The sequence below is a fragment of the Opisthocomus hoazin genome, chromosome 5, assembly GCF_030867145.1.
Source record: "Opisthocomus hoazin isolate bOpiHoa1 chromosome 5, bOpiHoa1.hap1, whole genome shotgun sequence".
Taxonomy (NCBI): Eukaryota; Metazoa; Chordata; class Aves; order Opisthocomiformes; family Opisthocomidae; genus Opisthocomus; species Opisthocomus hoazin.
Window position 1 is genome coordinate 4,077,788 of NC_134418.1, and position 13,277 is coordinate 4,091,064.

General features: G+C 47.3%; 1 protein-coding gene across 1 annotated transcript in view; it reads right to left on the bottom strand.

Annotated features, from left to right (window-relative positions):
• Window positions 1–211: 211 nt before the first annotated feature.
• ADRA1D (adrenoceptor alpha 1D) overlaps window positions 212–13,277 on the bottom strand; it is a 50,489-nt gene continuing 37,423 nt past the window's right edge. The window contains exon 2 of the mRNA XM_009934734.2: window positions 212–4,707. Within this exon, the coding sequence (XP_009933036.2) occupies window positions 4,139–4,707 (569 nt within the window). The 3' untranslated portion in view covers window positions 212–4,138. The remainder of the gene's footprint in view (window positions 4,708–13,277) is intronic.

The following is a 13,277-nucleotide window of genomic DNA, read 5'->3' on the forward strand; positions in this document are numbered from 1 at the left end:
AAATTCTTGCATGTGGGAGCAATTATAATTGTGAAATTACAAAAAAGCCTTCAAGAAAGTAACAAAGGCAGACAATTTGCAGGTATTTTTTTTCCTCCCTCCCTCCTCCCCTACAACTCCTATTTTAAAAATCTGACACAGCAACAACTCACAGCAACGTTTTAGACAGATTTGTGCATGTATTTGGTACAAACAAACAAAAATATGTGCATTCTGTTTCACAGAGCTTACATCAATCTGACAGAACCTGAATCACAAAACAGATATACTCTGGCTAATAAATACATCTGGAGATGAAAAATAAAAATCTATACATAAAAAATTCCAATGTCTGCTAAAGAAAATGTACACTTATATACACACTGTAAACAATAGTAATGCAACCCAACTGCAGTCCAGCTCAGGCTGACAGAGACCTTCCTTTCCCCTAAAGTAGGAGTCTTGAGAGTCTGCTGACGTGAAAGCTGTTCGCCATCCTACACACTTGGTTTGTCGAAGCAGCGAGGTCTGATGATGCAATAGTGACACAAAGCCAGCGCGATGAGGTGAGAGCTGCTGGATAACCAAGGTATTGAGTGCTTTGGGAAATGGTCTGCTTGGCAATTTTGGAGAAACGGGGCCATACCCTCGGCTGGTCACACCCTTGTGCGTCCAGAGGAGTCAGCAGGATCACATCAAATTTACCACATGAGGGTCTGAGCCTGTTTTTCCAAACTTGGGAGAGCTTGGAGATTAAGGGAATCGGAGGGAAATGCACAATTTTAGATATTCAGGTCATATTTCATACAACATTGCCCTTCCTCCCCTGCCAGCAAAGGCTGCCCTGTCCTCTCTAAATGAAGCTCTACAAGAACAGCATCAGAGTCCAGTCCTGGCATTGCCCCTTCTGATGCAAGATGCTGAATGAAAGCGGGGCCCTGGCTTCGGTGAGAAACAACTATTTTGCTCGAATGCAGCACAGCAGAGCTCAAGACTTTCCTACAGCACCTTCTAGGGTGTCTCTCAGGGACTGATCAAATGCAGTCACAGCTGCAAAGGAGGAAAGTAAATGAGACATTTTTATGTGTGTGCATGCATATGTGTGCTTAAACAGACTTTAACCTCATTTTCTTTCCTGTAAACCATTGGGATGGAGAGGGTGTAAACCCCCAGATTAAACTTTCTTTCCCTTCTGGATGCATTCAAGGGGCTGGAGGATGTAAATGTAAGTATTTCAAAATTGGGAAAAAAAAAAAAGTAAGTATGTTTAAAAGATCAGGGAGAAGGGTAAGTAATAATTTCAACTCATTCTTGGGAGTGAACTATTGCCAGCAATTGTAAAAGCCCTGCAAAGTCTCTATTTATAGGACAATGTCTGCCTTGCCATTTTGAAGATGACATTTACGTATATAAAGGTAGTAAAGTACGTGTGTGTATCTGTATGGTCATGGATGCACGTGCCACTATGCGTGTCTGGCTTTGGAGAGACACCAGAAAAATCTGCTCCTGAGCACCACAGAGCATTTATTGGCAAATGTCCATCTTCCCCCTTGACTAGACTTTCACTTCTGATAATGTCTGTATCAGCTCGTCCTGCACTGTGCCCCCAGATTGCTTACATGACGTACTTGCATATGTTACACCTGTAAAGCTAGAGCAGGGGACAAAAATGCAGAGCTGGGTGCATTTAGTCCCTCCGAGAGTGGCATGTGTGCATGTGCGTCCCTGGAGATGGGCAGAAGGAGGGAGGATTAGTGCTTTCACCCTGACCTTGCAGGCATCTCTGCTCTTCAGTGACTGCCCTCTCCCTGATGCCTTGTCTGCTACATCCCCAGGGCCAGCAGCGTGTGCTCCCGTCAGGATCCCAAAACCATGTGGGAAAACAGTGGCAGCTGCAGTCCTCACACTGCAAAACAACTTTCTGTGTCACCCTGTCACCACCGTAGGGTCGAACTTCCCTTGAAGGCCAAAGAAATGGGGAAAAAACCCATGCCTTTCCCCACAGAGGTTCCCATAGGGTAGTGGGCCCTTGCTTTGGTAGGGTTGAACCTCTCACGCTGGCAACCTCTGACAACTGATTTTGCAGATGCTTTTCACCTGCAAAAATACAGGCAGTAAGGAGTCTGGGTTCCTGCTGCCCATGTGCCTTGGCAGGCTTCGCTGCTGCGAGGGAAATATTTGGACAATATCTACGGGTTTTTGTGCAGTAATTCATCTAGTTCTGAGTCCTACGTTGAGTAAAGGGCAGAAGGGTGTTAACAGTGTTGAGACAGGGCCGACTCCAGATATCATGTCTCAGATTTTTTTTGTATCAATGTTTTATCTCAATCTTCTTTGTATCATGTACAAAAAAGTAACAAACAAAAGAAGTCCAACTTTTCCTTTGTTTCAGTTTCCCTTAAAGCAAATAAACAGCAGAAAGAAAGGAAACATCCTCTTTGCTACGCCAAGGAGCCTTTCATCTCCTTTCACAGCCATCCTTGAAAGGATTAGCTAGATGCGCCGTAGGCACATTCATGAAAGACTCCTAATGGATTTGGGGGACAGTGCTGATGTGGATGAGTTTCCATCCAGGACACGTTCAGTGTCATGTCTCCACCCCTCGACTTCATGTTCTGTTCTTTACTCACCTGGCTGGAGACACTGCACCTCAGATCCAGAATATGCTTCCATCGCCTACATGTCTCCTGCCTCTGCCCACAGCTTAATCTGATGATGTCTCTTCGTGACTCATTGCCTATCTGAAGTTAGATAAAACCATTGCTTGAAATACATGGACAAGCAGAGTTTGGGTGACCATTTTTTCTGAGTTGCAAAACACAGTTTGTGTGAGCCTGGCTGAGGTGGGCCTGTCATGGCTCCAGTCTCCCTGCAGTCCCCAGAGAAGGCCATGTCACCCTTCTGAGGTGAGCTCACACTCTGGGGCTGTGAGAAAAGCAAGTAACACCCTTGTTGACATTGCCTTACCATGCTAGTGGACATAACCAAGGGCAGCTGGTTAAAACTGGTCAAAGCCGCCAAAGGCTTTGATGTATCAGGCATGTGGGAAGCCTCTTGAGAGAAGGGGCATGATCATGACCCTGACTGGGGAGGAGATGCATCTACATGAGGGAGCTCCAACTGCACATCAGCTCCATTTTAGCTTTGACCCTATGGGTAGCAGAAACAGGCCCCAAACTCAGCCATCCCACCTATCCTGAGTGACAGCACACGTTGAGTATGGACCTGAGCAAAGCCCCTAGGACGCACCTTTATTCCATGTTGTTTGAGGGAGACAACAACAAGAGCAAGAAAGGGAGAGATAAAGGTTGAGGATGGCCAACACCAAAAGGAGTCTCTCTCTCTCTGTATCACGGAGGGATAAGCACTAGAGCAGGGTGGGTTGCAAGTGTTTCACTGCAAAGTGAAATGAGGAATGCATCACAGGTTGGACTTAGAGCAGAGAGACCACACATCCACTGGCATCAGTGTACAAGTCTGGACTGCTCCTCTGGTCTAAAACCAGGTTAGGTGGAAGGGGAAAAGCTGTGGTAGCTCCAGGTATGATGGCTGAGAGCTAGGATCCCCCCACCCTGCTTGGGAATACCACAGTCTGCTCGCTTTCCAAAGCAAAGGTCTCAGCTGGAGGTCCTGTCCAGCCCTGTAGACCTACAAGTTTCCAACCCATTATCTAATGGATCAGCTACCAACTACTGCTCGGCAGTGTCCTTTCTGGGTGCTGCCTCTGGATGGAAACATCATCATGTGTACTAAGGCAGGGTTGGTATCTTTTGGGGATTGATCTTTCCATTAGATTTTGGGGTGGTGTTTTTAAGGCAAAGGAGACATCCTGGTTTCCCTTAATTGCACATCTTCTTCCAAATTTGAAGATACCCATCCACTGGAGGAAATATCTATTGTCCTAAGGCCATATGCACCCCCCCATCTTCACTTCCTGCCAAGGCTCGTTAAAATAGGATATGCCATTTGCTCTTGTTTGAGGAACACATAATACCAGAAAAGGGGTGGGCCTCCACGTGGGGGATGCTTGTGTAACCTTTGGGCAACTGCATTTTATACCTGATTGCTGCTTCCAGTCTGCCTGACAGACCCACAGATGGTATCCCTTCATGTTCCTGCTAGATACATCTAAAGAAACCATTGACAGCTGTTCCAGTGTTCAAATATCTGTTTCTCGCAGCCCGCAGCAGTCTGTTAAGTCATAGGTTTGATAGTCAATGGTTTCCATGAAGTCGTGAGGGATCCCGATAGAGACAGACTCCACCTCTGTTTTGTAGGTGGCTGTCACCCCCCCTTTGCTGGAGCCACCCCGGATTTTGTTGGAAAGGCTGTTCATCTTCTCCTTCAGCTGGGTGGATGCTGGTTTCTGGAAAGGAGTGAGCATTTTCCAGCCCTTGAAGCTGAGTGTTCGCCTCTTACTGGCTCTCTCCTGCAAGGAGGAGTTAAATATGAACGAGCTGTTCAGGGTGTTAATCCTGGGCCTCACGTCCGTCTCAGAGTCTTGCACCGAGCTGTTTACGGAGGCCCCTCGCCAGTGGTGGTCATAGACGCGCCAGATGGGCCGTCTTCTCCGGTGGCACTGGCACTTGAGCAGCCTAATGAAAGCTCGCTTGAATTCTTTGCTCGAGCAAGGGTAGATGATGGGGTTCACACAGCTGTTGAAATATCCCAGCCAGAAGATGACCTTGAAGACCATTTCGGAGGGCTTCAGAGAAGGGAAGAAAGAACCTTGGAGAGATTAAAAGAAATATCGTTAGAGGAAGGGGAAGGCTATGGCAGTGCAGGGTAGCAAGGGTTGCGGTCAGCCCAGTCTGGAAGAGGCGAGACCTGCAGAAAAGGATGAAGATGTGATTCTGCTATTACATTCTTGGCTAGCAATGCCGTTGCCACCAGAGCAAGGATCTGGGCACTGCAGGAAAGCAAGACATTGACCCTAAAGTGATAATGATGGATAGTACTATGTCTTTGGCAGAAGCCTCCAAGCCCTCACTGCAAAAGATTTCTTAGCAATGGAACCCAGCACCCTCCAATGCAGCTGCGAGCCATCATGGGAAGGCCATACAACTTGAGGGAGGCTGTTAATTGTTACAGGAGCTACACAAGTATGAGGGATGGTGAGGGTGGAGTATTTTTCTCACACCTCTTTCTGGAAAACCATCCAGCTAACCCCACTGCATCCAGCATGCACTGTGTTTTTAAGGGGGTCCAGTCCAAAGAAGAAAGTCCTGATGCAGGACCCAACAGCCCCATGCCCAAATCTGTTTCCCTCACTGTGGGTTCAGCCATCCTGCTCTGAACTGATGCAGGAGACTTGCACCCAAGAGGTATCTTTCATATGTGGGGGGCCGGGCTGCTTTCTGAGACCCTGCAGCAGAGGCTGAGGGTATAATTTTGGGGAACAGGTTCAGAGGACCCTATGCCTTCCTGGTTTATCAGCAGAAGGCAGCTGAGACCTGTCCCATTCTAGATCACAGAGAGAAAATTGTTGCTCAACTGGTTTGCGGGGATTAGTTCTTGGTGCCTGCCTCTTCCTATGTATTTCACCGCACAGTTCATCACTGCAAATTAAAAGGGTGGATACAGCCCTGTCACCTGCCCTGATGGTACAGCAACACCCCTTCACCTTCTACGCTCATGCATTTTGGGTCATCAGCATCACACATCCTCTGTTCAAATTTTGCAGTGATGCTAAGGTGCGCTCGCATAATATCCATTGGTCCAAACTTGTATCTGCTACCTGAAAGCGCTTTTGTCCTCCCCAACTCCTATTTATACTTTTGTGCTGGAGGTACCCGGTGGTTTTCTTGGTGAAAGAGTGGGAGACTTTTCCTGCAGCCAGAAGATGTCAGTGTTGCTCCCACATGGCCACATCACTTAGCATTCCCCACTCAGATCTGAAATAACTTTCTGACTCAGCCTTAATTTCTTTTAATTTTAGCTCTGGATGACAAATCATGCTGCCATGTGACTGAGAGTTAATTTGTATTTGAGTAAATAACATTAGCTCTGGATATCATTATTATTTTCTCTGTGCTTAAAAGCCTGGTGTCAAAACAGTAAAACAGGTGCCAGAAGCCAAAAATTTGGGACTGACACTACATAAAAGCACCCCAAGCTGTTTTCTGGAGAAAAAACATCATCCAGGAAACCCAGAGCACTTGTTTCAGCAAGACTTTCTTGCACCCATCTCTAAAAAGTGCAGAAATTACAGCCAGACTCAGCATTAGGTACGTGGGCTACTCCATCACGGAGTCATGGTATAATAAAGATAGATCTCAGCATATTTCTGATGGTTAAGCAGGGAAAGCACAGATGCAGCCATGCAGCTTAAATATCTGCCGAAGGCCAACCCAGGTCATAGGGCTGGAGTACACGCTGGCTGTCAGTATGTGCTGAAGGAGGCGTTGAACAAGGACAGTAAGCAAGGACTGACATCTCTGTGCTGGAAAGATCTGAGTCTTTCGTGGAGTTAATGGCATTTGCAGTTTAGTGAGCAGCCACTGGTGTTGTAGCCCGTGGCTTTGAACCATGGGCACCAGGGTCAGTGCTGAGGTAATGACCGCACCTTGGTTGTTTTTGATTAAAGGGGTTTATTTCTTCTGGGACAGTGGAGAGCTTCATAGGTTGGCACTAGGCTGCTTGAATCACCATACCCAATTCTAACCACAGCAGAAACACCACCACTGTGTGTTTAGCCAGGAGCTTTTAAACACCTCATAGGTGCTGAGGACAGTCCCATTTTGCACTGCATGTAGCATCTCCTCTGTCCTCCAGCTGACCACAGAATTCAGCCTCCCCCCTTTCTTGTGCTGGCCCCAGCCCACCACCCTGGACCTACAGGCACCATCTGATGCTTTGGGGAATGCGCACCAGCTGTGGGTTTCCAGACTCAACATCAATCCCTCTCCTCAGTCTCAAGTTTGGCAATGTTGGATGGGTTCATCTTCCTGTCCAGATTTCCCTCCTCTCCATCCTGCCTGGGGACCAGCCTCTACCCAGAGCCCTGTGCTCTCTGCAAGGAGATCCCTGGCTCTCAGCCCTGTGATGCTGCGTGGTCCAAGCTTGACCCTGCCACAGCTCAGTGTGAGCATTTGGGTCTAATACAGGTACACTAAGCATGTCATTCTGCTCACACCCTTGTTGGGGAGGGGTTCCATGCCCCAGTTTGCCCACTGGAGAATGGGACTAATTACCAGAGTCTCCTTCGTGGTGTTTTTGTGAACCCTGTTTGCAGTGCGTGCTGGGTTCTCAGAGGAGCTGCAGCTGTATGTAGCATTTTTTAACTTTAAGAGAGAGGAGAGGAAAAGAAAACAAAAAGCTATGGTAACAAAGCAAACAAAAGAAGGGTCTCTTTAGAAATGAGGCTAGTAATTACTGCTTGAGCCAGGCTACTTAAGAGATTGGTGCTTGCTTAAACAGCCTGACGGTTGTTAAAATAATAATTTCTATCTAGTGTTTAGCAGTTCATTGCACAATGCAGTTTCTGTACTACACGCTTTGTCCTTTGCATCCAGATAAAACCATAAAATGAAAAGAAAAAAAAAGCTGTGAATTCCCTGAATTTCAACTTTGGCTGGGTTTCACCCACTAGAACCTGGAGTACATCTGAAGACAAGGGTCTCATTATCATGCTCATTACCATGCAAATAAGCATGCCCCTTGGAAGAGACGTGTACTGAGTGCATCCACAGCTTCCTCATTTGATCACGCTGGGATGAACAGAACTAGGCAGGGAGTGACCAGAACAGGTTCTTGGCTGGTCACTTTGAACATGCTGGAGCATCAGACTCTCTTGATAAGCACTGGAAAGCTGCACGTGAGGAAGAGTGGTGGGGTTTTATTTAGGGAATGAGTAAAGTATGGAAGAAAGCAGCTCTTGCTTTCATGCACAAAAATATCAACAACATTTTGAGACAGGGAGGGGTTTTGAAATGAGCTTTGTAGCAGTTACTACATAGAAGCATGGATGTTTGGATGCGTGGAACACAGTGCTGAGTAATGGACACTTGAAGAGCTCAGGAAACACAGTTGGATGCTTCCAAGGTCCAGAAATAGAAAATGGGAGTAAAACATCAGGCACAGGAACTCAGAGTGACGCACCAGCACTTTAGCCTGATGTCGAAGTGTAAGAGCACTTTTTGATGATCTGTCCCTAGAAGCATCAAAGGCAGAACAGGGCAATATCAAAGAACAGGAAGCCCAAATGCTGTAGGCCCTGTGTCACAGTACAAGTTAGTGAAACCTGGTCTTGTTTCAAAGGGGAGATTTTGCTGCTCACTCAAATTCAGCCCTCTGGACACCCAACTCAACACTTCAAGGCAAAGCTTCATGTGCTTTCCAAAGGAGGAGCTGCTGACACCCACCTTGGGGCCATATACCCATGGAGTGGTCTTGGTGTGGTGAGCAGTGACACTGAGTGCAGCATATGTGCTGGGATCCAGCAAGCCCCTGTAGTGCTGGAGCATCTGGGACCCCAGAGACCTCACAGGGAGAGGACAATGGAGACTCAGCTTGCCCTTGCTCTGCTTGAATGGGACTGCTGCTTTTGGAGGTAGTGCTCTCAGCAGGGCAGTCTCTGTCCAACCTAACCACATCCACATGTGAAATGCAGAGACAGCCTGGGGAGTAGGGACAGACCTCTGAGGTGTTCCTTCTCCACCCTGACTGTCTACCCAGTGATGCTCGCTCTCTTGGTGGATGGAGGATCCTTGTTTTGTCTTGGAGTAGGATGATCCCAGGTAGGGTGGGATGCAGACCTTCCTCCTTCATATTTCCCACTGCCTTGTTGGGAAGACTCCATGTTGGCTTACGGAGATCACGCTGAGGACTTTGTTTTCTCCTAATAAATACAAATTTTGTAATAATACAGCTAGGGGGCTTGAAAATCCTTCTGGGTCTTTATTCTTTTCAGCATTTTATAAAAGGTCATTCCACATCTTGCAGAATCTGAATCATAGCGATAGAGCTGGGTCTGAGCAAATACCACAAGTCCTGTTGTAACTCTAGACAATTATCTTCAAGATCATGAAGAAATTAAAAAAGCTGCAGGTGAGCTCAGGGAAAGCCTGCCCCCATTGTGCAAAGTGACTGGACTCAGTCTAAACATGAAACGAAGATGGAAATTTCATTTTTTTGGCGGTGCAAAAGTTGAGCCTATAAAGTGTGTGCTCTGAAGTGAAAGCAAACAAGTAATTGATTTGGTGTTCTTACAGTGTGCGTGTATGTGTGTGTGTGCACATGTTTGTATGCTGTGTGTGCACCTACACATTTTTTTTCCCATAGGTAAAGCCACCCCGCTCATATCCAGGAAAAAACCCAGCCAGCTACAAATCTCTGAAGCCATGGGCATGCTCCCTGAAGCTGTGACACCCTGCATTGGGTGGTTAGTGGATGTAAACTCCCATCTCTGTATCCAAACACACACCCATTTTTTTAGGGTGTTTGAGCAAGCACAATCTCATGATCTTTCCTTGTCTGCACTTCTCCACCCTGCACCCCTATGACTCACTCCAAGGTGATATCACTGGGTTGTTTGAGGAGTTGCTGGTCCCGGTGTTCAGTGCTCAAAAAAATAAAGCAAAACAAGAAAAAAGACAAATGCACAAATGAAAATGGACCCAGTCCAATCTAAATTCTGGCCCCGGCTCCCAGTACACAGTTAGAATCTTTGAGCAGGCTTTCTTTCTGCCGCAGTTGGCAGAGGGATCTTTGTTTTTAAAGGTCCCTGCTTTATAGCTTGTCCTGAGTAGTCCATGGCACAAAAGTGCTGCAGATGTGATAGCAGGTGGGTAAAACAAAGTGCCAAAGTCATGTCCCAACGCTCTCCCACCATGAAATGGAAATGAGAGGACCAGCAGGATTGTTCACACTGACAATGGGCCTCACAGTTGCTTGGTGTGGGCTTTGTATAGGGAATGGCCCTGGACAAAAAGAGCTTATGGAGAGCGTGACCTTTCAGGTGTTGGTGGAATGCCATGGAGAAGGTAAATAGGGAGCTATTATTCACTGCCTTTTCCACTACAAGCAGCATCACAGGAGATGGAGACTAGCAGGTGGTAGGTTAAACACAAAGAAGAGGAGATGGTTCATCTCACAGCATGTTGCTCAGCTGTGGCTGTCCCTGCAGCAGGACACTGTGGATGTTAATAAATGATTGGCCAGGCTCATGGAGAAGAAAAAAAAACCAACCAAGTTTTAAACTACTCTGTTTCCAGGTTAGGAAGCTCCAGAAATCCATATATAGAATTAGGCCTGTGGTGGGGACAGGTGTCCCATCACCCAAGCTTCTCCTGAATGTGGCCTCAAAGGCCAGGAGGGATATGAGGGCTCCCTCAGGATGCATCAGAGCAGCAGGTCAAGACAGTTGCAGCTGATATACAAAAAACCTTGATGTAGGAGGTACCGTAGCTGCTGAAGCTCACTGTGGGCTCTCCTGGCCAAAGGAGGAGTCAGTCTCTTCCTTCTTTTCTTTCTGGCTCTCACAAACTTGATTAATTAAATCTGGTCCAAAGCAATTATGAGCTGACACTTACTGGTCATTACCCAGCTTGCATCCCTCCTTGCCATCTCCTTCCTGAGCCCCCATAATGGGCAATCTCCCTGTGCAGCTGCCAAGCTATAGGAGAACAGGCTGGATATCAGCAAGGATTTCTGTCTGTGTGTGGGACTGGGAGTCTCAGCTTCTGACCAGTCTTTCCCAACCTTCTCCTCCCTCTGCTGTTGACCACTTCCACTGAGCATCTGTAGGCGTATCAGGGTCCCTAGAGGGTTAACACCTCCTTGCAGCTGGTGGTGTGTCTTTGAGTGATGAGTGAGTTCACTGCCCTCCTTGGATGGATCCAAGAGTTGCTTGGCGTGGGGAGGAGGACAGCATGTTCACTGTGACTCTGGTGTTTTCCCTGGAGGACGATGGCATTGGGATATCGAGTGGAATTCCTCTGGCCTGTGAGCCTTCCAGACGACCCCATAAACAATGTCACAGATAAGTGACAGCTTCCGTCACGCCAGTGAAAGCCCCGACGAGCTGCCTGCGTGCCTCTCTGCGCATAGGAATGCCTGCTTGCTCCAGCTTCTGCAGCCAGATCCAGCTAAGAAGAAAAGCATGGAGAAGCCACCCCTCCTCTGCCCATTGCTGACCTTCTTGGCTATGTTGTGTTGTCCCAAGTTGCTGGCTGAAGTGGTGCTCCTGGAGAGCCCCTGGCAATGCCGAAGCCCATAGTGGGGTGTGCGCATTTGGTGTGCAGGGTCCCCATGGGGTGGGAGGGCAGCCTGTAGTGTCATGGGGCAAAGGGAAGCATGGTTTAGGCTGAGGGTGGTGGGGAGGTTGCAAAGACAGATGAGACCAGCCTGGGGGGGGTCAAGGGCTCTTGAAAAACACAAAAGCTGTCAAGCAGGATCTCAAATCTGAGAACTGAGTGTGGTTTGCCTGTCAGCAAGAGAAGAACAGTGCAGCAGAGCCTTGTTCTGATAACTTACTGGTCTAACTCTTGGTCCCCAAACGTGTCCCCAAATCTCTAGGCAGTATGGTCCTAGTGATGTCTCCAAAGCTGTCCTTTAAGTTGCAAGCACATCATAGGACTGTGACTGAAATTGCCCTTCATTCACCTTAATGCTCGCATTGGAGCTTTTCTCAAAGCTATCTCATGAATCTGGACCATTGATGGGATTCGTTGCCATGAGGATGTTTTCGAGACATCAAACTTCCTGAAAATTGTGGGTCTCTTTTGTGAATGACCTAACTGAATTTAGGTATCTGAGTAGGTCCCTGGGCTCCTCTTACGATCTATGGTTTAGTTGGTAGACTCTGTGGTGACAATGGAGCCATCCATCTCATCCTAAGTGTAAGCCTGTACTGGGCAGGTGGATCACACTACTTCTCAGATGATTAGACCCAGACTCCTGGCTCATTGGTAACTACACTGTGGGCATCCAAAGTTATTTCTGATGGATTTCACCCTTAAAGTCTTTGGTATCTGGTGGTCTCCTCCTTTCAGGAGGAGTTGCCAAAACTTCCCATGCATCAGTTGCTCTTCTGTGCAGGATAGGACTTTCATCACTGGACGAATTTCACCAGTGAGCCTTCCATAGTGAAGAGCCACACAGGTATCTCTACACTATTACCTAACAGAAAGCTAATGAGTAATTTCAGGTCTTGGATAGTGCACAGTGCTAATTTGCTTAGTATGGTCCAGCTAGACCTCTCCAGATAAATTTGGTCCAGGGAACAGTTCACTCCAGAGACCGTTCCCAAAAGGCCATAACAACTTGACTATGCAGTCCTCTAATATTGTTCTGGCAGGCTCTGCACCCTTAATTAACTCCATATGCTCTCATGCCACATCACAGGACATGTGATGCAAAGCATCTGTTTCAGACTGAAGATCCACTCTAGTGGGCTGCCACAAAACAACCTCTGCCCTGCCAGAGATTCACGACTCCCACAAGAGAGTAATTATGTTGTAGGACCACTTGGGCACTGCATGGAGCCTGAGAAAGGCCTTGGGCCAGGTGCTATAAAGTACTTAGTCTGTTCTAGTCTGCTCTACAGCCCTTGCTCTGGGCGCTTGTGATCACAATCTGTTGGTTTTTTATTTCTATTCTCTTTCTTTTTTCCCCTCTAGCAGTATAGCTGGCCCCTAGTAGTTAGCCTGGTTCCTGAGCAAGTTGTAGCTAAACTTGTGATTTGCTGGATACTATTGGGAATGTGCTTATGTAATACGGTAGGCAGGCGACGGGGCCCAAAGAAGGTCCAGCATGCCAAGTTTCCTGGGAGGACACTGACCCTTCATCTGGGGATAAACAGCTGAAAGCAGCAGCAGAAAATCCCCAGAAAGTCATTACATTCATTGCAGTCTCCCTCCAAGGACTCCAATGTCCCATGCTAGCACCATGCACCAAGCTTCATTGCTCTGAACTGAATATACTGCTTTCCGTCTTTCGTTAGGGATATAGAAAGAAGAAAGTCTTGCTCAAGATGATAAAGGAATAGTTAATTTATCCCTAGGGATTGTGACCTGCCATTGCACAGGGGCTGATCTAAGATATACAGAGCTTTGAGTCTGTAGAAGGGCCAAGAAGGAATTCCCGTGTTTTCCAACTCCGTAGCCCTGTGGCATGAAGAAAAAACCATCCTTTTGAAGTATATATGTCAGTAGGATGAGGACTGAGAGTTTTTGCCTGCTGCTTGCATGTTAAGAGGAGCTCTGGGGACGCTACTCAGGCAGGACTAGGCAGAGGAAAGGGAGAGAGATTTTGAAACCACACCCGGACTTGGATACTGCAAGCCAAGATCACTCTAT